The sequence below is a fragment of the Orycteropus afer genome, unplaced genomic scaffold, assembly GCF_000298275.1.
Source record: "Orycteropus afer afer isolate SDZICR_OR568_19922 unplaced genomic scaffold, OryAfe1.0 scaffold00067, whole genome shotgun sequence".
Classification (NCBI taxonomy): domain Eukaryota; kingdom Metazoa; phylum Chordata; class Mammalia; order Tubulidentata; family Orycteropodidae; genus Orycteropus; species Orycteropus afer.
The window spans coordinates 6,232,230-6,258,421 of NW_006921654.1; the positions used below are offsets into that span (position 1 = coordinate 6,232,230).

General features: G+C 41.2%; 1 protein-coding gene across 1 annotated transcript in view; it reads left to right on the plus strand.

Moving 5' to 3' along the window:
• Positions 1-26,192, plus strand: part of WWP2 (WW domain containing E3 ubiquitin protein ligase 2) — a 151,986-nt gene that overhangs the window by 98,897 nt on the left and 26,897 nt on the right. The window contains exon 8 of the mRNA XM_007940315.2: positions 19,250-19,339. Coding sequence (XP_007938506.1) covers positions 19,250-19,339 — 90 coding nt within the window. The remainder of the gene's footprint in view (positions 1-19,249; positions 19,340-26,192) is intronic.

Below are 26,192 nucleotides of genomic sequence, written 5' to 3' on the forward strand. Positions count from 1 at the left end.
ATTTCCTAGCAGTGGATTTAATAGGAAAGACTTGACCCAGTTGCCAGCTTCCCCCGTGGAAAGCAGGTACCCATCTTCATTCCTTCCAGCCATTTCTGAGAGTGGCCATTTCTCTGAATTGCCAGCCTTTCATCTACAAGAATGTTAAGGATTTGTTATAGACTCCGTCTGCAGGCGTCCTCGGGCCTCTCTGGGAAAGCATATACTTTAATGTTGCCAACTTCCACTGAAGAATTTTGAGGATTTTTCCAAGGCGAAAGAAATGAGACTGCAGAAGAGGGAGAAGAAAAACAGACTTAATCCAGAGGTCTCAGTAGCTTCTCCTGTGCCACCTGTGCTTAAAAGGCAAAAAGTGCTGCTTGTGGATATTTTTTAAAAGGAGGTAGTGTACTTAGATTTAAAGGATTGTTCATTGTTTCGAGAAAGTTTCCTGAGGCAGGGCTGAGTTGAACCTGTCTCCCACCACCAGCTTATAAGGACCTACCAAAGCAATGAAAACAGGGACCAGGAGCTATGTTCCATTGCACACAGATAGCACCCATAAAACAGCATGACAACGACTCTACAGTGGAAAGAAATCGTACAGTTCATGAGGAAGTAGTCAAAGCTTGGGAAATAATAGACTTGGTTTAGTATCATTTATTATTGTTGTTGTTAGCTGCCATCGAGTTGACTCTGACTCATAGTGACCCCATGTTCAACAGAATGAAACACGGCCTGGTCCTGCACCAGCCTCACAATCCTTGCAATACCTGAGCCCGTTGTTGCAGCCACCTGTGTCAATCCATCTCACTGAGGGCCTTCTCCTTTTTTGTTGACGCTCCACTTTACCAAGCATGATATCCTTCTCCAGAGAAGAGACAACATGACCAAAGTCATGTAGGTGAGACAAAGTCTAGCCATTCTCGCTTCCAAAGAGCGTTCCGGCTGCATTCTGGCAGTCCATGGTGCTTTTAGTGTCCTTCGCCAACACCACAACTCAGAAGCATCAACTCTTCTTTGGTGTTCCTTATTCATTGTCCTGCTTTCACATGTGGATGAGGCTATTGAAAATGCCATGGCTTGGGTTAGGTGTACCTTAGTCTTCAAAGAGACATCTTTGCTTTTCAGCACTTTGAGGAGGTCTTTTGCAGCAGATTTGCCCAGTGCAATATGTTGTCTGATGTCTTGACTGCTGCTTCTATTCATTACTCACAAAGAAACTAAACTCACTGCTGTCTAGTCGATTCCAACGCATAGCAACCCCTCCTTGGGTTTCCGAGGCAGTGTCTCTATGGAAGTAGTTTGCCCAGTCTTCCTTCCGAGGAGTGGCTGGTGGATTTGAACCGCCAACCTTCTGGTTAGCAGTCAAATGCCTTAGGCACTATACCACCAGAGTTATTAGGAATATAAAATATGAAGAATATGAATTTAATGTTGTTTTTGCCTGTGTGAAGTTGAACTTCTGCAAAGGCAACTTTAAGAACACTTGCAAGATGTTTTCTTTCAGTGCACTCTCCTGAAGTTTAGTTTAGTTGAAGTAACCAGTGAGATGTGTCTGCTTTAGGATGCAGAAGGATTATGCTGTGACTTTGCTTACTAATGGGGAGAGTGTATTTGGATTAAGAGTCAGCTTTACTATTGTCCAATTTATGTGTTAATAAAGGGGGCAAATGAATCCATAATCCAAGTTAATAATGCTCCTGCTAAAAATTTTTAAGTGTCTTAATTTGTAACTTTGTAAAAGAACTACTCTGGTACTAACCCCTACTTTTTGTCCAGTCTTAATCCCTTCCCAATATAATCCTCCTCTTGGTGAAAAACTAATATTATCCAAATACAGGAAAATCTGACCAAGGGTGTGTTGATCAGGATGATTGAACACACACTATAATGGCAGATAATTGAGAATTAATTTCCTAAAGACCTTATAGGAAACCTTCTACAAGAAAAAGTGACCAGCCAATTTCTTCTCAAATAACATCAAGATGATTGATGTTGTTCTAATAACAGGACTGACATCTTTATCCTTTAACCTTTTCATCTTTGGTGTGATGGTAGCGGATATACAGCTGAACAAAGGGATGTTAAAATCCATAAGGCAAATGAGGCAAAGACAATTTAGGTAAAGGAAACTCTCTAAGATAAATTGAAATTGGAGACTACTTTTTAAGTGCTTTCAAGTACAAAGACCCTGTACAGTCTATGGCCCAACTGAATGTTACTCATTGAAGGCCAAGGAGCAATATATTGGGTAGGGCCGTTGAAACAAGCTGGATGCTTTGAACACTGTGTCTGAGAGTATCAAAGAAAGCTGTTCAGCGGGAGAGGATATGACCCATGTGACCAAGATGCAGCATTGAGACCCATCACTAGTTTGATTGAAAAGCCTTTTAATCTCAGTATGAAGAAGATGCTTATAAGGGACAGAAGCCTAACCTCTTGACAGGGATGTGCTGATGAAAACAGTTGATGCCCGTGTCACATCTTGGCCTGGGGAGACCAAACCAAGACAGTCAGAAGGCTTAATCAGTGTGAGTCAGCAGTTGCTGAGGGGAAATGAGAATCGGGGGGCTTGTTTGATTGACAATAGGATTGGCTAACTGTGCTGCATAAATGAAAGAAAGAGGTTTGTATGAATTATGAATAGCCATGCAGGTAAGGGAGGAGTTGAGAGTTCTCTAAGAAAAGCAGCTAGGCCAGGTCATGGGTCAGGGATGGCCTGCATGGACTCTTAATCTGAGCAGGAGTCCAATTTTAAAAGGAAAAATGTACACATCAAAAGAGGTGATGGAAGAAGGTCTTATTCCTCTAGTAACTATTTTTCTAGCTGAGGCAGTTGAGAGGGTTCATAGAAGGACATTGAGCTTTGCAGGACAATAATAGTCCCTGGAAGAGAGACTTTCATTTCTAGGATCAGCTGGGATCAAAGATGGGACAGGCAGATCTTATCTAGCTTTGTGTAGTCTAAAGAGCTGCTGTAACCCTTGAAAATGAGGGAAGAAGACTTCAAGCCGATTTCTTTTCTGGCAGTGTAGTGTTGGGTGGGAATACCACTGTGTCAATTAAAAGCATTTTTACTATATGGGATTGTCAGTATTATCTCATCTTCAAGTTAAAATATTAGCTAAAGTATAATAAAAAACCAACGCCATCCCCTTGCCTCCAGAGAAATAGAAAAGAGATTGTCAAAAGTGGAGGGTACTTACAAGGTGAAAGTTGTAACAAAAGAATTGTCAGAATTTTTTAAAAAAAGGGTTCAGGGTCTTTTATCTTCTATGGCTACAACACATATTTTATCTGTATCAAAGACCTAGCCTCACCCACATATGGGCAGTTTTCCAAACAGTGATTGAAAACCCAGCAAACTAATTTTGGTGCTGCATTTGTGCTACAAAACTGTGCCACAGAGCCCCTGATTTCAAGGAAGGGCAGGATAGAGCTGACTTTTTGGGGAATGCTGGAGACGGCTCAGCTACTTAAATCGTGTTGGAAGCAAATGTTATGAGAAAGTGGTTTGCTGCTATTGGCTCTAGGAGTGTCTATTTTTCATTATTTACCCTTAAGCCAAGTATCTTTCTCAGGACTTTCCTCATTTCCAAATTCAGATGAATAAGGAGGGTGGTGAATTTTGCAACTCTGTAACTGAGCAGAAAGCTGGAGTCTGGAGAACCCAGGGAGCTTGCCTCCTGCCCTGCCACGTCCCTGCGGATGGAGAGCGGCCTCAGGAGTTGGCAATACTTGCTTCTTTTTTGTCTTTCTTTCAGAAGGGCATTCAGAGGGAGGAGGTATTTAACTTTACTCAGTATGCGTTTCCATCGTGTCATTTTTGCCAGGAAATTCTGCCCTTTTAATAAGATACTGAATGAAATGAAATGCAAGGGTATTTCTTTTGTGGTGCTCAGATCACCAGTGTCCACTTCTGGTAGAGTCTTGAGTAGGAATATTCTGTAGAGAAAATGTTCCTGGGTGCAGCTTTATAGTGTTTGTAGGGCATTGGTCCTCAGCCCAATCCCTTTTGAGAGAGGGGCATGAGTAGAACCACCAGACCTCACTGTTGCCCAGGACTGGCTCTCCCAGTGTACAGCGAGCACCTTCATCTGGCAGATAGTACGTGAGCACTGGGTAGTGATTAAAACGGAGCTGAGAAGTAAACACGGTGGGCCCCTTGTAATTCCTTTCCTGTCATCTTGATCCTATAGGGTTCCTACCTCTGTTTACTTTGGGATCAAGATTGTGAGGCACCTATCTGCCATATAGTAGGTTCCCTGTAAATACCAGTTCCCTTTCCTTGTCCTCTGTTTCTTCCTTTGATGGGATGTGGTGAAACTCGTGGGCTTTGGAGTCAGAGCTAATTTGAGTCCTACATAAGTGTTACTTAGTTTCTCTGAGCCTCAGTTTCCTCAGTGGTGATTCTCCACCTTAAAAGGATGGCATAAGGTAAAACGTTAGGCCCCCAGTGAATGATGTTCCCTTCCTTCCCCTGCCTAAGGCACTTGACTTCTAACCAGAAGGCTAACAATTCAAACCCACCAGCCATTCCTCGGAAGGAAGATTGAGCAATCTACTTCTGTAGTGATACTGCCTCAGAAACCCAAGGAGGGGTCGCTATGAGTCCGGTCCGACTCGACGGCACATAACAACAGCAACAACAAGATTCTGAGGGCTGAGAGATGCAGTGTGTGGATCAGACCTCTCAGTTTAAATGGGAAATGGTACTGTATAAAGCTAATGTCTGTCAGAGTACACACACCAGGCTTATTAATAGAAGTTAGGACATTTATTTTGATATACAGTCAGTTCTCCTGTAACTGACATGTTGTTATGTTCTGTTGAGTCGGCTTCAACTCACAGCGACCCCCGTGTCCAACAGAACAAAAACTACCTGGTCCTGCGCCAGCCTCACAAACCTTGCTGTACCCGAGCCCGTCATTGCAGCCACTGTGTCACTCCATCTCATTGAGGGCCTTTCCCTTTCTTGCTGACCCTCCACTTGACCAAGCATGATAACCTTCTCCAGGGAATGGTCTCTTCTGACAACATGACCAAAGTAGGTGAGATGCATTTTGGCCATTCTCACTTCCACGGAGCATTCTGGCTGCACTTCCTCAAGAGAGATCTGTTCGTTCTTCTGCTAGTCCATGGTACTTTCAGTATACTTCGCCAACACTAAAAATATTGTTTTGGTCATCTAGTGCTGCTCTAATGGAAGATACCAAAAATGGGATGGCTTGAACAAAAAGGAGTTTATTCTCTTCCAATTTTGGAGGTTAGAAGTCCGAGTTCCAGGTGCCAGGCTCTAGGGGCTGGGTGAAAGTCCCTAACCCTTGGGCTTCAGGTCTGCTTCTTGCTCTTGGCCCACGGAAGCTAGAGCCATCTCTTTACTCAGGCAGCTACTAGCTACTGAGGCTGACAAACCCAATGTTGACAAGTGAAAAGGCACAGTCCCAAGACTGGCAGGGCAACATGGCAGGCTGCTGAACAATGACTCAGCAGGCAGGGTTTAAGTGTGCGGTCAACTGGACACCTTCCTCAAAGTGGATTCTTATATACTGGAAGCAGCCCACATCCCTAAAGCAGCTACTCGGCTGCTCCAATAGATGCCATCATGGAGTTAATTACCAATCTCACCATGGGGAATGACCACATCCAGCTGCCCAGCCACTCAACAAGGCCCAACCAAGTTGACACACAACCTAAACTCCCACAAATATCAACTCTTCTTCAGTCTTCCTTATTCATTGTCCTGCTTTCACAGACATCTGAAGCTATTGAAAATACCATGGCTTGGGTTATGTGCACCTTAGTCTTCAAAGAGATATCTTTTCTCTTCAGCACTTTAAAGAGGTCTTTTGCAGCAGATTTGCCCAGTGCAATATGTCGTCTGATGTCTTGACTGCTGCTTCCATTGGTGTTGATTGTGGAACCAAGTAATATGAAATCTTTGACAATTTGAATCTTTTCTTCATTTATCATGAGGCTGTTTATTGGTCCAGTTGTGAGGATTTTTGTTTTCCTTATGTTGTGGTGTAATCCATATTACAGACTGTAGTCTTTAATCTTCATCAGTAAGGGCTTCTAGTCATCTTCACTTTCAGCAAGCAAGGTTGTGTCGTCTGTATATCACAGGTTGTTAATAAGTCTTCCTTTAAACCTGATGCCAGTGTTCTTTATATAGTCCAGCTTCTCAGATTATTTGCTCAAGGTACAGATTGAATAAGTATGGTGAAAGGATACACCCCTTCCTGATTTTAAAGTATCTCCTTTTTCTGTTTGAATGATAGCTTCCTGGTCTACGTACAGGTTCCCCATGAGTACAATTAAGTGTTCTAGAATTCCCATTCTTCTCAATGTTACCCATAATTTGTCACGATCCACTCAGTTGAATGCTTTTGCATAATCAATAAAACACAAGTAAACATCTTTCTGGTTATTATTTGCTTTTAGTCAAGATCCATCTGACATCAGCAATGATATCCTTCATTTCACGTCCTCTTGTGAATCTAGCTTGCATTTCTAGTAGTTACTTGTCAATATACTGCTGCAACCGTTTTTGAATTATCACCAGTAAAATTTTACTTGTATGTGATATTAATGATATTGTTCAATAACTTCCACATTCTGTGGGATCACCTTTCTTTGTAATGGGTACAAATATGGATCTCTTCTAGTTACTTGGCCACTGGGTAGCTGTGTTCCAAATCTTGGCATAGACAAATGAGTGCCTCCAGCATGGCATCTTTTCGTTGAAACATCTCAATGGGAATTCCATCAATTCCTTCAGTGCAGCTTGGGCTGCTTCCTTCGATACCATTGGTTCTTGATCATATGCCACCTCCTGAAATAAATGAACATCGACCAGTTCTTTTTGGTATAGGGACTCTCTGCATTCCTTCCATCTTCTTTTGATGTTTCCTGCATCATTCAATATTTTGTCCGTAGAATGTAACATATATCTTCCTAAAAATCACCATGCTATGGAAAGTCATGTGACAGAAATCACAAGGGGAGACAGGTGGAAGAATAACACTCAAACATTTGTCAGTGACACATTTTAAATAGCTCTGGTGGCGTAGTACCTAAGTCATTTAACTGCTTACCAGAAGGTTGGCAGTTCAAACCCACCAGCCACTCTGTGGAAGGAAGACTGGGCGATCTACTTCTGTAAAGATTTACCACCTTGGAAACCCAAAAGGGAGTTGCTATGAGTTGGAATCAACTTGATGGCAGTTAGTTTGGTTAAGTGACTGAGAAATATATAATACTATAATAAATATGGCACTTTACTTTGAACCTGAAGTTTGCCTGTGGAGGTAGCTGTTGGAAGGATTGCATCTTGTGAGTTACTGTGAAGTGGCAAAAGGGTTATCTGAAGTGAGACGGACAGTTATAATACCACATATGGATAGATGTGGTGCATAAAACATAGTAAAGTGAGGCAGCTGGTTCATGTATGTGAGTTTTGTGCATTCCTATGTGTCAGGCTGCGTTCGGCTGGATGAAGTTTTTTGTGTTTACCTAATGTTTCTCATAGAGAAAATCATACATAAGCAAACATAAAATTTGCATGATGCTCATATTTTTCCCTTATATATTGATCACATTGAAACAAATTTGTGTTTTCAAAATAAGTGTTAAAGTAGAACTGACTACACTAACTTCCCAGAGAAAGCCACTTTCCCTTATGCATAACCCAAAAGTAGAAGTAAAAAATATCAGCATAAAGGAAGATGATGTCATACAGATAACCCACACATTTAATCCCTCTTTCAACTGACTCATAGAGACACCTCCTTGGGTTTCTGAGGTGGTATATCTATGGAAGTAGATTGCCCAGTCTTCCTTCCAAGGAGTGGCTGGTGGATTTGAACTATTAGCCTAGGTCTCTGAGTACAATAATCTTACTGGAAAACAGAGCAAGACCCCCTTTGACTTGGGCTACTGTGGAATCCAGAAGTGAGTGAGGGAAACAGGGAAACTCCCTTCGAATAGGCAGAGCCCTGGTGCGGGTACATGGCAGTGGACTCAGGTCCAACTCTTGGATGACCCTTTTTTGCACAGGGTGGACCTGGGTAGTAGGATTTTGCAGCTTCTTGATCCAAGCAGAAGGTGGTGGCCCTCTATCCATTGGGGCATGTTTTGTTTTTGAACCACAGCTCTTTGGTAGCAGACTGTCATCATTAGTAGACGCTTCAGAAGGACCCAGTTTGCCCTGTCTGTGTCTGCATTGCTGACTGAATTATCTCACCCCAAATGAGAAAGATTCCTTCTAGCTTTCTATTCTGGGGTTCGTTTCTGGCGCCTTTTTTTTTTCCTTCCCTTTTTCCCCTGCCTCGTCCAATAGGAGGAACACATTAAACCTTCACCAGGCAGCTGGAGCTATTACACTGAACACTTCACCCAATAGACACGTGACACCAAAAGCTCCTGTACCACAGGATCAACAACAGATAGTGGACAGCACCTGCTCATCCCAACTCCACATCCTCTTCATGACGAACAGAGACCTGCACCCACGTCCACACCAGTGGTTCCATCAACATAGATCTGGAGATAATAACCAGAGAAATAATCTGCTCCAGATCTGCTTCAGATGTAGTAAAACATAAAGTCATGTGAAACAAATCAATACATAGCTAACAATTAAAGACAGCAAGTTCGAAATGTCTAGGAAACAACAGACAACCTCAAATCAAACAAACAAACAGGACAAGACAATAGAAATAAAAGTCAAAGCTAAAGAATTATCTACCATGGAAGAAGAACAAGCAATAGAACTATCTGAGAAGGAATGCAGAAGGTGTATGTGTGTGTGTGTATATACATATATGTGTGTGTGTATGTATATGTATGTATATATATATGTATATGTATGTATATATATGTATATATGTATATATATGTATATACACACATACACACAGATACATACATACACATACATACATATACACCTTTAGATATAGATATATAGATATAGATAGATAGATGAATGATTCTCCAACACCTCAAGGAAACCATAAACAGAAACCATGAGAAGACAGACAGTGCCTTGGAAGAATTCAGGAAAATCATTCAAGAACAAAATAACAAGATAAATACATAATTAGAACTCCTACAAAAACAGCAGTTAGAAATCCAGAAGATGAACACTAAAATTATGGAAATAGGTAACACTGTGGAAGGACAAAAGATTAGTCTAGAACTGGCTGAAGAATGCATTTCCCAGCTAGAAGACAAATCCCTTGATGCCAGCCTATATGAAGAAAAATCAGAACAAAGATTGAAGAGAAATGTAGAGAACCTGAGAGTTTTGTGGGATGTAATGAAAAGAAACAACATACGCCTGATTGGAATATCAGAACAAGAGAAGGAAAAAAAAAAAGAGAGAGAAAAAGAAAAACCACTGAGAAAATTGTCAAACTTGCTAACAGAAAAATTTCCCCATATTATGAAGGAACAAAAAATATTCATCCAAGAAGTTCAATGAACCCCATACGGAGTAGATCCCAAGAGGAAGTTACCAAGACATATCATAATCAAACTTTCCAGAACTAAAGACAAAGAAAGAATCTTGGGAGCAGCTTGAGAAAAATGAAATGTCACCTACAATGGGCAACCAATAAGACTAAGTTCTGATTTCTCAACAGAAACCATGCAGGCAAGAAGGCAATGGGATGGCATATTATAAAACCTTGAAGGAAAAGAATTGCCAACCAAGAATTGTATGTCCAGCCAAACTGTCCCTCAAAAATGAGGTTGAAATCAAGACATTCTCAGACAAACAGAAATTAAAGGAATTTGTGAACACCAGACCAGCCATGCAAGAAATGCTAAAGGTCATCCTTCTAATAGAGAACTCACAATGGAGAACAACAAATTAAAATCAAGACTTGACACCACCACTTAGAAACCAAACCAGAAATCAATGCTCAACATAAACTCATAAAATAATGTATAGAGAAAAATAGGGGAGTCATTCTGCAGACGACACCAGCAACAAAGCAAATAGAGGGAATAAAAATTTTAATTATAAAACTTCCAAATGGAGAGGAAGACAGGATAATGTCTTTATAGAACAGACTGTTCCAAACTTAGACAGGTAAGAATTTATTTCAGTGTAACCATAGAGAAAATTAACAGTCCTCCTTAGCACACTCAGAAAGATGAAAAACACATGGGTTTCAACACAACACAATGCAACACACTGCTGTCGAGTCAGATCCAACTCATAGCGACCCTTCCTTGGGTTTCTGAGGCAGTATCACTACAGAAGTAGATTGCCCAACCTTCCTTATGAGGAGTGGTTGGTGGATTTAAACCACCAGCCTTCCTGTTAGCAGTCAAATGCCTTAGGCACTACACCACCAGAGCTCCTCACATGGGCTTAGTAAGCACAAAACCAACAATAATGGAGAGAGAGAGAGAGAGAGAGAGAGAGAGAAAACTACTTGATAACAAAATGAATTCACCACAGAAAAATATTTGGAACAAGGAAATCACCAACAACACAACAAAAACACAGTAGAATGACAGCAATAAATTCACATCTATCGCTAATTATACTCAGTGTGAATGGACTAAATGCACCAGTCAAGAGAGAGAGTGGCAGATTAGATAAGAAAAGAAAACCCATTGATATGCTGCCTATAAGAGACCCACCTTAAACAGAAAGATAAAAATAAATTAAAAATTAAAGGGTGGAAAAAAATATATCGAGCTAATGGCAACCAAGACAGAGCAGGAGTGGCAATATTAATTTCTTATAAAATAGGCTTCAAGGTGAAAACCAGCATAAGGGAGAAAGGACACTTTATGATGCTGAAAGGGTCAATTGACCAAGAAGACATTACCATAATAAATATCTGTGCACCTGATGAAAGAGCTCCGAAATACATAAAGCAAATATTAACTGAATTGAAGGGGAAAATAGACAACTCTACAATAGTAGTAGGAGAGCTTAACACACCACTTTCAAGGAGGGACAGAACTAGAAAAAAACTCGATGATACAGAAGAACTCAACAACACAATCAACCAACTTGATCTCATAGTCATATACAGAGCACTCCACCCAACAAAAGCACAATACACATTCTCCTCCAGTGCACATGGATCATGCTCCAGAATAGATCATATGTTAGGAGAAAAAGGAATCCTCAATATATTCAAAAACCCTGAAATAATACAAAGCATCTTCTCAGATCACATTACTATAAAATTAGAAATCAATGATAGGAAGATCAAGGAAAAAATATCAAATATGTGGAAACTGAGTAATACACTGGCCAAAAACTACTGAGTAACGGAAGAAATAAAGTGTGAAATAAAAAAAATTCCTAGAAACAAATGAGAAATGAAGATGCAGTGAAAGAAAGACTCAGAGGTCAATTTATAGCGATAAATGCACACATCAAAAAAGAGGAAAGAATTAAAATCAATACCTTAACTCAACAACTCCAACAATTAAAAAAAGAGCAACAAAAGAAACCTACAGTATCCAGAAGTAAGGAAATAATAAAGATCAGAGCAGAAATAAAGTAGAAAATTGACCCCAAAAAATCAAAACCTAAACTCACTGCCATCGAGTAGATTCTGACTCATAGTGACTCCCTTTGGGTTTTTGAGGAGGTAAATCTTTATGGGAGTAGATTGCCCTGTCTTCATTTCATGTAGTGGCTGATGGGTTTGAACCACCAACATTCTGGTTAGCAGTCAAATGCCTGAGACACTATACCACCAGAGCTTCTTGGCAAATTTAACAAAGGAAAAGAAAGAGAAGAAGCAAATAACATGAATAATAAACGAAAAGGGTGACATCACAACAGAACTAACAAATAAAAAAGATAACAGAAAATTATGAAGAAATGTACCCCAACAGATTCGAGAACCTAGAAGAGATAGACAAGTTTCTCAAAACACAAAACCTACTTAAACTATTCCAATTGGAGATAGAATACTTGAACAGACTCATAACAGAAGAAATTAAACAGGTCATAAAAAACCTCCACACACAAAAAAAGTCCTGGCCCAGACGGCTTCACTAGAGAATTTTACCAAATGTTCAGGGAAGACCTGACACCTATAGTACTCAAACTATTCCAGAACATAGAAAAAGATGGAATACTCCCAAATGCATTCTATGAAGGAAGCATAACACTGATACCAAAACCAGGGAAAGATGCCACTGAAAAGGAAAACTATAGACAAGTATCCCTCATGAATATAGATGCAAAAATCTTAAATAGAATCCTAACCAACAGAATCCAACAATGTATCAAGAAAATAATACATCATGACCAAGTGAGATTCATACCAGGTATGCAAGGATGGTTCAACATCAGAAAAACAATCAATGTAAACCATCACATAAAGAAAACAACCATACGATCATATCAATTGATGCAGAAAATGCATTCAATAAAATCCAACATCCATTCCTGTTCAAAATTCTCAGCAAAATAGGGATAGAAGGGAAAATCCTCAACATAATAAAGGGTATATACACAAAGCCAACAGTCAACATTATCGTTAATGAAGAAAGAGTCAAAGCATTCCCCTTGCAAATGGAAACCAGACAAGATGCCCTCTATCTCCACTTCTATTTAACATTGGAAGTCCTAGCCAGGACAGGAAGGCAAGAGAGAGAAATAAAAGGCATCCAAACTGGCAGAGAAGTGAAGGTATCTCTCTTTGCAGATGACATGGTCCTATACATAGAAACGTAAGAGACTCAGCAAAAATATTACTGGGACTAACAGAAAAGTTCAGCAAAGTGGCAGGATACAAGATCAACATATAAAAATCTGTTGGATTCCTCTACATCAACAAAGAAGCCTCTGAAAAGGAAATGAGGAAAACAATATCATTTACAATAGTTACCCAAAAGGTAAAATATTTAGGAATAAATTTTACTACAAAAATAAATCTTACTATAAAACACTACTACAAGAAACTACAAGGGATCTACCTAAATGGAAGAACTTGCCATGTTCATGGATAGGAAGACTGAGTATTGTGAAAATGTCAATACTACCCACAGCAATCTACACATTCAGTGCAATATCCCAATTCAGATTCCATCAGTGTTTTTTAAGGACATGGAAAAGCCAATCACTAATTTCATATGGAAAGGAAAGAGACCTCAGATAAGCAAAGCACTGCTGAAGATGAAAAACAAAGTAGGAGGTCTCATACTTCCAGTTTTCAAAAGCTATTACATAGCCACAGTAGTTAAAACAGCATAGTACTGGTACAATGATAGACAGATAGACCAGTGGAACAGAATTGAAAACCCAGAAATAGATTCATCCATCTATGGACAGCTGATCTTTGACAAAGGACCAAACCCCATTAAATGAGGAAATAGATAGCCTCTTTAACAAATGGTGCTGGCAAAATTGGTGATCCACTTGCAGGAAAATGGGACAAAACCCATACCTCACCCCAGACACAAAAACAAACTCAGGTTGGATCAAAGACTTAAATGTAAAACCCAAAACTATAAAGCTCATCAAAGATAAAATAGGGGACTTAATCTACAGAATGTATAGACTATCAAACATAACCCAAAATGCACAGGCAGTGGAAGAGAAGCTTGATGACTGGGACCTTTTAAAAATTCAATTCTTATGCACATTGAAAAACTTTTCCAAACGTTTAAAAAGAGAACCTACAGATTAAGAAAAAATATTTGGCTATGATATATTTGACAAGGGACTTATCTCCAAAATTTATAGAAAACCTCAACACCTCAAGATCAAAAAGACAAACAACCCAATTAAAAAATGGGCAAGGGATATGAACAGACAGTTCACTAAAGAAGATATACTAGCAGCCAACAAACACACGAGGAAACGCTCATGATCATTAGCCTTTAGAGAGATGCAAATCAAAACAACAATGAGATACCATCTAGCCCCAGCAGTAATAGCAAAGTTCAACAAGGCAGAAAATAACAAATGCTGTTGAGGATGTGGAGAGATTGGGATGCTCATCCACTGCTGGTGGGCCTGTAAAATGGTACAACCACTGTGGAAAGCAGTCTGGTGATTTCTTAAAAAGTTGGACTTAGAAATACCATTTGACGCAGCAATCCCATTACTGGATATATATCCTAAAGAAGTAAGAGCCAGGACAAGAACAGATACATGCATACCCATGTTCATCGCAGCACTATTTACATTAGCAGAAAAGATGGAAACAGCCTGTGTGCTCATCAACAGAAGAACGGATAACCAAACTGTGGTACATAGACACAGTGGTATACTATGCAACCCTAAAGAAAAATGTAGATTCTGCAAAACACCGCATAACGTGGTTGAACTTAGATGACATTATGCTGAGTGAAATCAATCAATCACAGAAGGACAAATATTGTATTAGTCCATGTTCTGGTTACCTAGCACTGCTCTGACAAGAATATACCACAAATGGGATGGCCTTAACAAACAGGAGTTTATTCTTACAATTTGGAGGATTTAAGTCCAAGTTTACAGTGCCGGGCTCTCGGGGCTGGGTGAAAGCCCCTCAACCTTGGGGTCCAGCTCTGCTTCCTGCTCCTGGCCCACTGGAGCTAGAGGTGTTTCTTCACTCAGACAGCTGCTGGCTGCTGAGGCTGAGAAGCCCCAAGGTTGACAAGTAAAAAGACACAGTCCTGATGTTACCAAACCACACGGCAGGCCATTTACTTAAGTCCATTGTAAGTCCCAAGGTCGGCAAAGCATCGCAGGCTGCTGAGCAACGACACAGCTACGTGCAGGGTCCAAGCTTGCCCTAGGCTAGAGACCATTCCCAAGGCTTCTCCTTAAATACAGGAAACAGACTATATCCCAAAGGCAGCTACTCAGCTGCTTGTGGTAGATCCCACCACAGAGTTGATTGCCAGTCTCATCATGGGGAATAACTATCACCGGCTGCCCAGCCATTCAACCAGGCCCAGCCAAGCTGACACAAAAACCTAACCACCACAGTCTGCTATCGTGAGAAGTCAAGGAAAGGTTTATATATGGAAGGAAGATTTCTTGGTTGGTTACCAGGGGTGGAGCTGGGGGAACGCTGCTAGGTAGGTAGAGATTAAGTATTGATTTGGGTGAAAGGATGGACAATGCACCAAACATGAGTGATTAACACAGTGGCATTCAGGAAGAGGGAGACATAGAGAGGTGCATGGGAGGTACAGACAACAAAGATAAACCCTTTTGCACATACAGTACTGTGTTGTCAGTGATGGCAAACATGGATCTCCAGGTGAACAGATGGATAGACAAGCTGAACGATCAGGTATGTCTAGGCAGGGAAGAGTGTGCCCATGACCATGTATAGGGTTGGCAGACGATGTTTCTGTAAGCCTGTTTGTATGTTCTGTAATTGTCCAGGTATATATTTGAGCTGACAAGGGACAAGGTTATGGTGACTTCTTGGCCACAGTCAGCTACAAGAGGGAGTGAGTAGTTGGACTTGTGGGCTTGGGACCATGGTCGCAGGTGACATCAAACTCAGTTGGCATAACATACTACACAAAAACATTGCTCCTCCTCTTACTTTGGTAAGTAGTGACTGGGATCTTAAAAGTTTGCAAGGAGCCATCTAGATGCAAAGATGGATCTCTCCTTCATCCAGAGCAAAGAAGAATGAAGAAAACCAAAGATGCATGGAACCAATTAGTCCAAGTGACTGGTACACCATAGAACTACATGGTGCCTGGCTACCACTGTCAACCACTCGGAGGGGGATCTGAGTAGGAGATCCTGGATAGAGTGGGAGAACAATGTGGAACAAAACTCAAGATTATATTTTTTTTTTTTAAAAAAAGAACAGATTGGCTGATTTGATAGAATCGGGTGAAACCCCTGAGACTATGGTCCCTAGCTGCCCTTCACGTCTGGAATTGAACTCAACTCCTGTGGCTTCCAGCCCAATAAAAGACTGGCATATGGGCTGAACACTTACATCAGGTGGATACACTCCTTGGAGAGATCAGTCATGGGAGAACAGAAGGGCAGTGTATGCACAGGGAGACCGCTCAGGGGGTGGAAGTGCATGGGAGGGAAGGACAAGGATGAAGTAACTATGGGGAGGAAGTAGGAAGAGAGCTGTTACATTGCAGGAAATTGCAGTCAATGTCATGCAATAAAGTGTATATGAACTGCTGTGTGGAAAATGAATCTGGTCTGTAAACTTCCACTCAAATCACAATAAAAAATTAAAAACAAAAACAACAATGATGTATCATCTCACCCCAGCACTAGTAGCAAAGTTCAACAAGACAGAAAATAACAAATGCTGGCGAGGTTGTAGAGAGATTGGAACTCTCATACACTGCTGGTGGGACTGCATAATGTTACAGCCATTATGGAAAAGTAGTATGGTGTTGCCTTAAGAAACTGAAAATAGAAATGCCATTTGTTCCAGCACTTCCATTTATCCTAAAGTGGTGAGAGACTGGAAATGAATAGACATATGCACACCCATGTGCATTGCAGCACAATTCACTATAGCAAAGAGATGGAAACAACCTAAATGCCCATCAGCAGATGAATGGATAACCAAACTATGGTGCATTCACACAGGGGAATATTATGCAACATTAAAGAATAGTGTAGAATACAAGAATCATGTTACAATGTGGATGAATTTGGAGGACATTATGTTGAATGAGACAAGTCAATAACAGAAGGAGAAATATTGTATGAGCCCATTATTATAAAAAGTCAACAAAAGGTTTACTCAGGGAAGGAAATTCACTTTGTTGCTTACCAGGGACGGGAGGGAAAATGTCAGACTAGTTGGGGGTCACATGTTGTTTTGGGTGAGGGGAGGGACAGTATGGAAAGAGTCTATGACCAGCATAATGACATTGGGGAAAGGAAGGACACTGAAATATGCACATAAGATCTAGACAACTGAGGCAAATACAATTTTTTTTTTTTTTTTTTAGGCAAATACTATTACATGCACAATACTGCATTACCACTAACACCAAACACCAGGCTATGCATAAATGCATAGACAGGTGAGAAGATCAGGTTGGGGTAGGCAAACAGGAATATACCCTAGACCAAGGATAGATTTCGCTCAAAATAATCTTACATATACACTTGTGCTACTAAATTAGCCACATACATTACAGAAGCAACAAAAGACAGAATTGGAGTAACTTCTCAGAGACAACCAAACACCTTGAGAGAGAGAATCACTGGGCCTACGGACTTGGGACTGTAGTCTTGGGGGGGCAGTATGCTCAATTGGTATAACACAGTACATAAAAATCTTGTTCTACAACCTATTTTGGTAAGGTGTGACTGGGGTCTTAAAAGCTTTCGAGCAGCCATCTAAGATGCAACTGTTGGTCTTCTCTCATCTGAAACAAAGAAGGATGAAGAAAATCAAAGGCATCTGGAAACAATTAGTCCAAGGATAAGATGGACCGAGAGGACCTCAGCCTTCATGACCCCGACACCAGAAAAACTAGATGGTGCCCAGCTACCAATGCTAAGCACTTGGAAAGGGATCAGAATTGGAGATCCTGGATAGAATGGGAGGGAAAATGTGGAAAAAAAATTATAAAAACACAAAAATGACCAGAATTAATGGTTGGATAAAAACTTGGGGGGGGGGGAACCCCCAAGACTGTAGCCCTGGGTTACCCTTTGGGCTTAGAAATGGACTCACTTCCATGGATTGGCTCTCAGCCCAACAGTAGAAAGACCTACACAAAGAACATCTACCTCAGGGTGATGTACCTAGGGAGATGCACCCCTTAGGTCAATCAGCCATGAGAACACCAGAGGGGCAGCATTCACCCAGAGGGAAAGTTGGACAGACAGGAATGCAGAGTTAAGATGGGCACAGGGAGAGGGTGGTTGCCAGGAGAGGAGGGGAGGAGAGTTTTTCATGGTTGGGGGATGTTAATCAGGACTGTGGAATCAAATGAGCATGAGCTGCTGAATGTAAAACAAATTTGCTTTGTAAATTTGCACCCAAAGCACCAAAAGAAATAAACAAACAAACAAACAAACGAATCTCAACATAAAATATACAGGCAATCGGAACCATTAGCATCTTTATAAAGTCACGTGCTTTATATACATATATATGTTTAAATGTTTGTATAATTTATATATAGATTATATGTTCTAGGTAAGTGGAGTTACTGTCACACTGTGTTGAGTATACAAAAAATGGGAGTGTGGGAATGGGGTGGTGGTTGGCTGTGTTTTGTGGTGATTGTGGATGATATCTTTGGACCATCTGCTACCTCCTTGTCCTTCCTTAGCACAGATGGTTTCATCAGGAGTGCCACCCTCACCACCCCAGTGTCACATGAACTTAATTTAATGGGTTGAGTAGTCTAGGAGTACCAGTATGCTATGTTACTTGACTCACCTAGGTCTCTTTGGTAAAGACCTCTCTTTGAATGAATTCTGTGTTTGAAAAATAAGCATGATCATGAATATATATGCTACTAGGAGAACAAGAGTAGGCATGTACTTTCTTGCTTGAAGAGGTGGCGTAGGCTAAAAGGAGCCCTGGTGGTGCGGTGGTTAAAGTGCTTGGCTGCTAAACGAAAGGTAGGTGGTTTGAAGCCACCAGCTGTTCTGGGAGATTGTTGTCACTAGCCCATTGGTGTCTTGATGCTGCCAATCATTTCATCCAGCAGAGATACCCCTGTCGTGGCCAGGTTTTCAGCCCCTTTCAGCTTCTGTAAAGATTATACCCTTGGAAACCCTATTGGGCAGTTCTGCTCTGTCCTGTAAAGTCACTCTGGGTTGGAATTGACTCAGTAACATTGGGTTTGGTTTTTTGGTATGGTGGGTAGGCTTAAAAAGCTGGAGAGCCCAGAAAAAAAAGGAGAGGTCCATGAACCCCTCGAATTGCATATGAGTGTTTTTTGGTAAGTACCTTTTGGAGGGAAAGGGTCTTTGGCTTTCTTTACTCTCCCAAAGAGGTCTTTGATCCCTAAATGGCCAGTAAACCCTGATGTAGAAAACTCCATGGGCTTTAGGTCCATCTAGATTGTTTAGGGAACTTTAGAGCCATCCGTGGCATATCATACGGCATTGATGCCATAAAGGGAACTGTTAGTTTCCTCAAAAAGTACTCCTTGGTGTCATTGTCAAGGACAGCATGGAGCTAGCTCTACTCCTGGGTCAATCCTACATTTCGTCTTTGATGCTTCCTTTAAAATTAGTCATATCATGGTGAATGGCTCCTTTTGCTAACAGGACTTTTACCCTCTGACTCATGCTTCTTTTAACTTTATTTTTCAGATGGGAGCAGCGAGAGCTGCCCAATGGGCGTGTCTATTATGTCGACCACAATACCAAGACTACCACCTGGGAACGGCCTCTTCCTCCAGGGTAAGGCATGGATGGATGAGCCTCTGGCACTGTGGGGTCATCCGACTTCTTGCCCACTACTTGCCACCATATCCGTCTACTTGTTTCCCTCCCACAGTCTTCCCTTCTACATTCTTTCTTCTCTCTTTGTTTTTCCCTTCTCCCCATGGGTTTCTGGTCCATGACTTGAAGGCCATGGTCTTTAATAAGTGGTATGCAGATTTACCACAGTGTGGTGTACTGGAGGAGGAAGAGCTGGAAGACCCCTGGGCCATTGGTGTCTTGATGCTGCCAGTCATTTCATCCCACAGAGATACCCCTCTTGTGGCCAGGTTTTCAGTCCTTTTTAGCAGAACCAGCAAACTACAGTGACATTTATCCCGAGTCTCTTGGATGATTTTCCTATTCACTTACTTAGTTCTGCTTTCACTTCTCAGAGCATGCTAGAGTTTCTGGAGCCTCTCTGGGAAACAAGGGCAGAGAGAAGCTGAGATAGAGTGTTGATGCATTTCCCAGTGTCCTGTGCCCAACCTATTCCTGAAGGCAGCGTCTTCACCATAAGCTGGGCTTTGTGAGAGGGAGTTAAGTCCTCCAAAACCAGAGGATGAGTGAGGCTTCCAAGTGAAGGAAGACTGTCCAAGTTTAAGGAAAAGGCTTGGTTCCCTGTCTGCCAGGGACAGAAAGTTCTTTCCACATGTGTCTCCCAGTCCTGAGAGCTTTCACAAGGGAATGTATTCTGCTTGTAGGAAAGAACCACTTCTCGGTAAAGCAGCCCCACAGGGCTCCTGCATAAAATGTGAACGCTTGCCCTCCTAAGTTTGCAAAGGGAAAGGATGTCAGCGGTAGTGAGTGTGGAGAGAGCCTGTGTGCTCTGTTCAGTTCATCTGTCACATGTGCACCTGGCAAATGCTGCCTCACCTTCTGGTCCCACAAATTTCCATGGATGGGCTTCTTCCAGCTTCAGTTTTCCAGTAGGATGCTTGTTTTCTTCTTTTTCTTTAACCTTCTGGGAATGAAACTCATAATCTGTCATCATTAGTCTTCACTCTTTTTTCTGCTTTGGCTTGAAGACAAGTTAAGTTACCAAAGTTAAATACTGACTTCTTAAAAACATTTTTGAACATTTTATTATCGAAAACGTCAAACATACACAAAACTAGAGAGAATAGTATAGTGAACCCCTGTGTGCTCATTCAACTTCAATAATTATCAACTCATGGCCATTCTTAATTCATTTATACCAGGGGTTGGCAGACTACAGCCTGTGGGCAGCCTGGCCCTCCATCTTTTTTTCAATAAAGTTTTATTGAACGTAGCTACACTCATCTGTTTACTCATTATGTGTGGCTGTTTTTGCTGTACAGTGGCAGGGCTGAGCAATCGTGACAGAGACTATATAGTCTGCAAAGCCTAATTGTGACTGCTGCAGAAAAAATTGACAACTCCTGATCTGTAACTCTCACCCACCTCCCATTTCTTAATCTCTATTATTATGAAGCAAAATCCTAGACATTATGTGCATTTATCCACAAATAGTTCAGTATATATTTTTAAAAATGTTCTCTTACTAAAAATAAAATCACAATGTCATTTCCAGTATTTCCTTAATATCATTCATACCTAGTCACTGTTCACATTGCCCCAAGTGTGTTACAAATTAAACATTGACTTTTTTTTTTTTTCTCCACTGTACCCTCACTCCTTTTCTCTCTGTCACTGAGAATCTTTTTTTTAAATTGTGATTTGGGTGAAAATTTACAGAGCAAATTCACTTTCCATACAGCAGTTCACACACACATTGTCTCATGACATTGACTACAATTTACCCCAATGCAACAGCTCCCCTCCCACTTCCTCCCAGTAGTTACTTCTTCCCTGTGTCCATCCCTCCATGCACTCCTGCCTCCTGAACTGTCTCCCTGTGCATAAAAAGATCCTCTTTATGCCATGATTGTTCTCTCCAAGGAGTATATCTACCTCAGGTAAATGTTTAACTCATATGCCTGTCTTTTGTTTGTCTGGAAGCCACAGGTATGGGTTCAGTTCTAGACCTGAAGGGCAGCTAGGGGTCATAGTCTCAGTGGTTCCACCAGGCTCTATCAGACCAGCAAACCTGGTCCCCTTTTTTTTTTTTTCCCAAATGATTTTGAGTTTTGTTGCACATTGTTCTCCCTCTCTATCAAGGATCTCCTCCATAGATCACAGTGGTAGCCGGGCACCATCTAGTTCTTCTGGTGTCATAGTTGTATAGGCTGAGGATTGCATTGTGTACCGGTCATGAGGACTAATTCTTTCCATGACTTTTGGTTTTCTTCATTCTTCTTTGCTCTGGATGAGGAGAGACCCATTGTTGCATCTAGATGGCTGCTTGCAAGCTTTTAAGATCTCAGTTACTACTCGCCAAAGTAAGAGGTGGAACAATGTTTTGTGTAGTATGTAATGCCAATTGAGCTTGATGTCCCCTGTGACTATGATCCCGGGCCCACAGGTTCAACTACTCGTTCTCTCTGGGTAGCTGATTGTGACCAAGAAGTGATTACAACCTTGTCCCTTGTCATAAACACTGACTTTTTAAAAATATTTTAAATTGTGATTTGGATGAAAGTTTATGAAATAAACTTTCTCTTTGTTCCCTCTTAGCTCTCTAACTGGGCTTGTGCTGTCCTCTTGATCTCATTTGCTTGATTGTTCTAATGAGTGTGTACCCTCGTGATATTACTTATCACCTATAGGCCTGTGTATTTGACTGTCATTTGAGTCATGGGGGTTCTGTTCGGTTCCTAGCTTGAAGGATGTCTAAGGGCCATAGTGTTGGGGTTCCACCAGTCTTCTGCAGACCAGTAAGTCTGGTCTTTTTTATGATTTTGAGTTTTGTTTTACATTTTCCCCCACTCTATCTGGGACCTCTTACTGTGATCCCTTTCAGAGCAGTGAGCTGTGGTAGCGGGGCACCATCTAGTTCTTCTGGTCTTAGGGTCATAGAGTTTGGGGTTCATGTGCTCCATTAGTCCTTTGGATTGTTTCCTTTGGACTAATTGTTTTCTTTGATTTTTTTTCACTCTTCTCTGGATGAGGAGAGACCAATAGTTGCACCTTATATGGCCACTCATAAGCTTTTAAGACCCTAGTCACTATTCACCAAAGTAGGATGTAGAACATTGTTTTTGCGCACTGTGTTTAAATACTGACTTTTAACAGTGCATATCGTACACCTGTACTTTATATATTTACAACATGTATGTTTAAAGGCAGCAGTAACTATGTGTTTCTCGGTTGCTACCTTTTAACCTCTCTGGTATATAAGTTATATAGGCTGGTTCTAGTGAGCATTTGGATAGAATCTAAGTAAAGATACTCATCTTCTAAAGATAGCTAAGGAATTACTCTTTTTTACGTTTTAAGGTTGGACACTAGATCAAGCTTTCTTATTTCTAGGAGAGTTTACAAGGAGCCGTGAAGGTGCAGTGGTTAGCACTCAGCTGCTAACCAGAAGGTCGGCAGTTTAAACGTCCAGCCACTTTGCAGGATCCATGAAGATTTTCAATCTTGGAAACCTTATGGGACAGTTCTGCTGTGTCCTATAGGGTGAACTATGAATTGGAAGTAACTCCACGACAATTAGAGTTTTTTTTTTTTAATGTTTTCCTAGGAGGTGGCCAAGCTTTACAACCAGCTGAGCCTATGAATTCTTCTTGAGTTTTAAGCAAAGAGCTTTGAGCCCCTGACTTTTATTTCTGCTCTGTAATAGTTGGGAATGCAGAGAGAACAGAATGATTGAAAGCCTAAGCATTCGTAGCTAATTAGTGGAGAAAGTCCTATCCCAGGGAACTATTAAAGTGGTGAGAGCAATTCTGGAGCTACCCATGGGGCCATTCTTCAGCAGACCTTGATCACCAAGGAGCGAGATTGACCGAAGGATTCACATTATCATGGACGTCCTCTTATGTCAAACCCATGGGAAACCTGTAGGAGGCTCAGTCATTGTATCCAGGACCTGGTAGCTAAGGATGAATGCGGTGACTTACTCCTGTGTGACTCTGAGATGGTGCTTAGACCACTGGTGAGCGGGGAGAGGACCACTGTAGAGCCACAGGGTTGTGGATGGCCTCCCAGCAGGAAGTGGATCTAACTCAGTCTTTCAGGAAAGTCTGGATTTCACATGAGAAGAGGGACGAGTTCCAGGTTGCGGGGGGGGGGGGAACAGTGTAGACACATGGGCAGGTAAAAGCTGTGTGTAGGGACTGCTCCATGGAGTAGTTTTGCTGGAGTGGAAGGTTTGTGTGAAACAAAGATTTCAAATGTGTCCAGTCTAGGCTTTGGTGGAGATGTCTGCCAGAACCAAAGACAGCAGAAGGGCTGAGTGGGCCTCCCTCCACGGTTCTGTTTTCATGTATTATGGTTCTGTGTAAGATTTCATCTGGAATAAAGGATGGGATTATGCTGCTCAGAAATGTGAAATTCATCACCACAGGGACTTCTAGTTAAGTATTTGGATTAGCAAGTGTTGATTTTCATTCCTTCCTCAAATCTCTTAAAATGGCAATAAAGTATAAAAAAGTGTAGACCCTCCATGATGAAGGAATGGAAGAGGAGAAGGAGCACAAGGGAGATGTTAATCAGAGTTTAATTGTTGATAGCTAAATGGGAGAGCTGAGAAAGTAAAACCCAAATCTGCAGTGTGAGGTCTCCACCAGGAAGCTGGTTGGTTTGTACCATGGCTCCCTGGAAGGCCTCAGCAAACGGAGCCACTAGGGGAGTGTGGAATGGGACTCAAAACCTGAAGATCAGTTTAAAAGTTTTGTAGGGAGCAGTGAGATTCCTGGGCTGTCAGCCATCACTCCTAACCCTCTGCCACACATACTTAAGCAGCCACGTGACTGCTGCAGACTCTGAGGTCCTGAGAGAGCAGGACCAGCTTGGGTGCACAGCTGGAGCTAGTTGAGAACAGGGATGAGCTCAGAAAATCAAGTTCAGTGGGGATGTCTCCAGGCTAAAAGCTGGAGGAACTTTTGGTGGGAAAGTGACCACTCTAAGGGAAAAGAACTGTAGATTGTGTTACATGGAGACCTCCTCGTGAAATGGCAGGGTCTCTGCCTGTTGACCCTCCAGTGAAGCCAAGCAGGCAGTTGGCCCCACCTGGTTACACTGAGCTTCCAGTCTGTTTTGTGGCTCACTCTTTTCCTTTAATTCTCTTTTTGTTTTATTCTAATTTCATTGTGGTTCAATATATGTATAACAAAACATTTGCCACTTCACCCACTGTTACGTGTACAATTCAATGACTTTCGTTATACTTACTGTGTTGTGCAATCATCACCACTATCAATTTCCAGATTGTTTTGTCGCCCTTAACAGAAACTTGGTATCCCTTAAGCATTACCTCCATACTTCCTCCTCCCACTCTTAATGGCTCACATTAAAATGAGAATGAACAGCCAAGGATCAACAGACAGAAAAAAGGAACTGGGCAAAAACAATATAGAGAGCTGAAAAATTTTTTAAAAAGGAAAACCAGACTATAATTAAGATCCTCAATGTTTTTAGAGAAAATACGGTATGTGCAACAAGAAGAAGAGGCCGTAAAAAGGAATAGGAAGATGACACGAAGAGCTTTTAGAAATTTACGTACATATAACGGTAGAAAGAAAAAAGCAATAGAAGGGTTTAAAGATTAAGTTGGAGATAAGAAAATTAAAAGTTGGCTGAGGAGATCCAATATCTGAATAGTAGTTCTAGAAAGAGAGAACAGAGAAACAGAGGTTAGGAAAATCACAGAACTAATAAAAGAAATTTTCCATATCTAAGGATATAGTATTTAGATTAAAAGGGCCCACTAAGTGTCTAGCCCAGTGGATGAAAAAGACACACCCCAAAGCTCATCCTAATGGAAGTTCAGAAAGCTTAGCATATATCAAAAGCTCCTAGAAGGAAAAAAAAAAAATGGTACATATCAGGAATCAGAATGCCATTTTTCTTCTCAATGGTAACTATGAAGCAAAGCCTTAAAAATTCTGACAGAAAATTTTTTCCCACCTAGATTTCAAGTTTTACTCATTTTAATACTCAAGTCTGAGGGAAATAAAAGCACTTTCAGACACTTGGGGTTTCCAAAATTAACTGTGCATGCATCCTTTTTTGGAAGCTCTGAGATGATGTGTTCCACCGACAGGAGGAAACCAAGGGACAATACAGAATGCAGGGCACAGAGCACTCAACCCAGGAGAGGGGCCAAAGGAGTTCCTAAGAGGAAGATGAGGGAAGATAACTCAAGACAATAATATAGGCAGGCCTGGACGACAGCTGTCCACATTAGATGAAAGGTTCCAGGACAGATGTTACTAAGACATCGATGACACTCAGAGGCCACCTCTTGTCAGAGAGTCTAGGAGTGGATTAAGGATAAGTTCCTGAAAACCAAGCACATAAAACAAGGAAGTCTTACTTCAAGGGGGAAAAAAAGAGTAAAAAATTATGTAAGAAAGGAATATATTTATATTATTCTTTATGACTCAGCCGTGAGTACTGTCTACATAGTCATGATACAAACTCTGAATAATGATTTATTGAAAATGATGATTTTTGCAATGGAAAGATGAAGGGAGGAGAGGGCAGCATTTGTGTTGGGAGTGGAATATGAGAATTAAATTCTCACCTTTGGTAGTGGAAAGTACATGATTAAGATGGCAAATATCAAGAAATGATAGAATGAGTACGTTGTTTAGAAGTATGGATAGAAATATTACGAGAAGCAGCTGAGAGTTGAAAGTGGTTGCTTTTGGGAAGCAGGAATCAGCAGTGGGGAGCAGGGTAGGGCAGGAGGGGACACTGTTTTTGATGATAACCCTGCAGCACTATTTAACTTTTTTTTTTTTTT